Raw genomic sequence first — 3,129 nt, 5'->3', positions numbered from 1 at the left:
GGGCGTGGGAGCAGCGCGGAGGTTTGCAATACCGTTGCCGGTCCCCGGTCCAGTACGGGGGCAACACTGAGGGTTGCGATCCGTTGCCGGACACAGAAAAAAGACAAAAGACAAAAAAAAAAAAAAAATGAGGACTGAGAACCACCTACATAAATGTTTTTAAACACAAAACAAAATAATATATGATTTATAGATATTAAAAACATGGACTAGAAAGACACTCACAGAAGTTATGACACTGATCTCCTCAAGGGAGTAGGGAAAGGAATAGGACAAAGGAAGGGGACATAAATTTAATTTATAATTTTTAAAAATGTATATATATATATATCTCTGTACATAATTTTTTATATGTACGCTGCATATATTTACCTTTAAATAAAAAAATCAAAACTGAAAAAATTTTAATATATATTAATTCAGGGAAGTTGTTGCACAAGTGGTTTTTTTAATTCTCTGTAATTTTAAAACTTTACTAAAAAGTTATTTGGGAAATAATACCACTTTCATATATCATTAAACAGAACTTCTCATAGTATTTTACCGATGTTCTCTTATGTGAGCATGTCCTCCTAGGGAAGAAGGAAGTCTGGGAAACAATCCTTAGAAACTCAAAAAATTCTGATGCTTCAAGCTTTAGTTTCAAAATTCTTGAAAATTTAGAATTTTAATCACAATATTTCTATTCTTATTTCAATGTTAATTATGTTTTAATTACACAGTTTTTCCCTGAAAACCTAGGTAAAAATAACATTCCAGGAAGATGTATCCTGTTCATCCTATAGCTTCTGCAGGGTAGACCAGGGCAGAGAGGATGCAGATGCTTACTCTAGTTTGGGAAGAGCCAAAAAAATCACTGTGAAATTTCCTCTGTAATAAAACTAGAAGAAAACAACATACAGAAGAGGAATCCTCTGAATTTAACCCTGACCTTGCCCTTTGTGATGGTTAATTTTATGTGTTACCTTGGTGTAGTGGATTGAATTATGTCTCCCCAAAGGTCACTGAAGCTTGAACTGTGTCCCCCAAGTTTTAGGCATTAGAAACTTAGTCCACAATGTAACTGTTAACAGGGTGGGAAATCCTGTTATGGTAACTGAAAGGTGAAGCCTTGAAGAGGTGATTGGTTTGTAGCACCATGCACTCATGAATGGATTAAAAATGGTGGTTAGGGGTGTGGTTCTTTAAAAGGAGAGGAAAATCTGTCTCTCTCTGTTCTCTCCGTTCCACCATTTTGCAATGTGATACCCTGCCATCACTCTCACCACCACCAAGGCCTTCACCAGCAGTGTTCCCAGGACTTTGGACTTCTCAGCCTCAGAAACTGTAAGCAATAAATTTCATTTTCTTTATAAACTACCCAGTTCCATGTATTTTGTTATAAGCAATGGAAACAGACTAATACACTTGGCTACATCATGATATTCAGACACTTGGTCAAACATTATTGTAGATGTTTCTGTGAAGATTTTTTTTTTTTGTCTTTTTCCGTGTCCGGCAACGGATCGCAACCCTCAGTGTCGCCCCCGCACCGGACCGGGACCGGCATCAGGATCGCAACCCTCGGTGTCGCCCCCGCGCCTCGCTCAGCCAGTGAGCGGGAACTGGTCCGCATGTGGGATCCGAACCCTCGGCGGGAGTGCCGCCACGCTTCCCAAGCGGCGCACTATAGCAGTGCGCCACCGGGCCGGCCTCTGAAGATTTTTTTTTAGATGAGATTAATAGTTACATCAGTGAACTATGAGTAAAGACTACCCTCCGTAACGTGGGTGGGCCTCATCCAAACACAGATGAAGGCCTTAATAGAAAAAAAACTGACCTCACCCAAGGAAGAGGGAATTCTGCCAGCAGACTGCCTTTGGACTCAAGCTATAACATTATCTCTTCTCTGGGACTCTAGCTTGACAGCCTACCCTGCAGATTTTGGACTTGATAGCCTCCACAGTTGTGTGAGCCTATTCCTTACAATAAACACTTAGAAAGATAGACAGACAGACAGACAGACAGATAGACATATACACACACACTATTGGTTCTGTTTTTCTGGAGAACCTGACTAATATACTCCTGCAGAACCAGTGACTATTTTTTATAACAATACTAAACCAAAGCATGTTTCTCAAACCAACTATCACTAAAACAGTTAATGCTTTCACCTAAAAGACTACGTCTTTTAGAAATCAAACTATGAGTAGTATTTTTTATTAAACGTAATACATGACAGAACACATCAGTACCACTAGCATATGTAAGTAAACCTAGGATGAATCGATAGGTATACAATAGGCTAGAGAAGATTCTATAGACCTAATCATTATTTGAAAAGTTATGCTAAATATGGACCCTAAAAGTATTCTAAATAACAGAAATTTTAGATAATAAGAACCATTCAGTAAAAAAATCTTACCTTTTAGTTTTCATCTGATCCCTCAGTTTGCTGTACATCTCTAAGACTTGAAAGAGAGAAAAGAGCACACAAGTATTAGTTAGAGAACATGAAAGACTAATTAAAGCTAAAGGAATTGCATCAAGAAGGCTATTCCATTTCCAGTTCCTCACCTGGAAGACACAGCATTAATTTATCAACAGTAGCAGAAATATTTCTCTGTTGTAGTCGACACTGCTTCAGCTCTTCCATTGCTATTACCAGCTTGGCAAGAGGGAAAAAAAACTGAATTATGCCAATAGCTATAAATAAAAAGCTTTCAGTCACATTCTTCCACACTGTGTTCAATTCATCAGAAAATCCCAGACAGTTTCATTGTCAGACCTGCCAAGTGGACTAAGGAACTGCCTTTCCTAAATAGTAAAATATTTCTGCACTGTGTCCCACTTTCTTCCCAAGACACATACTATACTAGGGAAGGCTAGGTAAAATGAAATCCTAAAATACAGGAGCTATCCAGGAGAAAAGAAAAAATTTTACATTGTTTCTCCAAACCCTATGCAGACTCTTCATAATTCATGGTTTCTTCAATCTAAGAAGATCCTCTATTTCTTTCATCAGTCCTAGACTCCGGGAGGAAAATAGTCCTTCTCATACATCTTCAAGTGAATCTTTTTTTTTTTTGGTCTTTTGTCTTTTTCCGTGTCCAGCAACGGATCGCAACCCTCAGTGTTGCCCCCGTA

General features: G+C 38.5%; 1 protein-coding gene across 1 annotated transcript in view; it reads right to left on the bottom strand.

Annotated features, from left to right (window-relative positions):
- LOC103604142 (exocyst complex component 6B-like) overlaps positions 1-3,129 on the bottom strand; it is an 87,273-nt gene that overhangs the window by 16,109 nt on the left and 68,035 nt on the right. Inside the window, exons 4-5 of the mRNA XM_008588732.1 lie at positions 2,560-2,650; positions 2,408-2,453 (exon numbers count right to left, since the gene is read on the bottom strand). Coding sequence (XP_008586954.1) covers positions 2,408-2,453; positions 2,560-2,650 — 137 coding nt within the window. The remainder of the gene's footprint in view (positions 1-2,407; positions 2,454-2,559; positions 2,651-3,129) is intronic.

The sequence above is a fragment of the Galeopterus variegatus genome, unplaced genomic scaffold, assembly GCF_000696425.1.
Source record: "Galeopterus variegatus unplaced genomic scaffold, G_variegatus-3.0.2 Scaffold4998, whole genome shotgun sequence".
Taxonomy (NCBI): Eukaryota; Metazoa; Chordata; class Mammalia; order Dermoptera; family Cynocephalidae; genus Galeopterus; species Galeopterus variegatus.
This window is presented reverse-complemented; position numbering and strand designations above follow the sequence as displayed.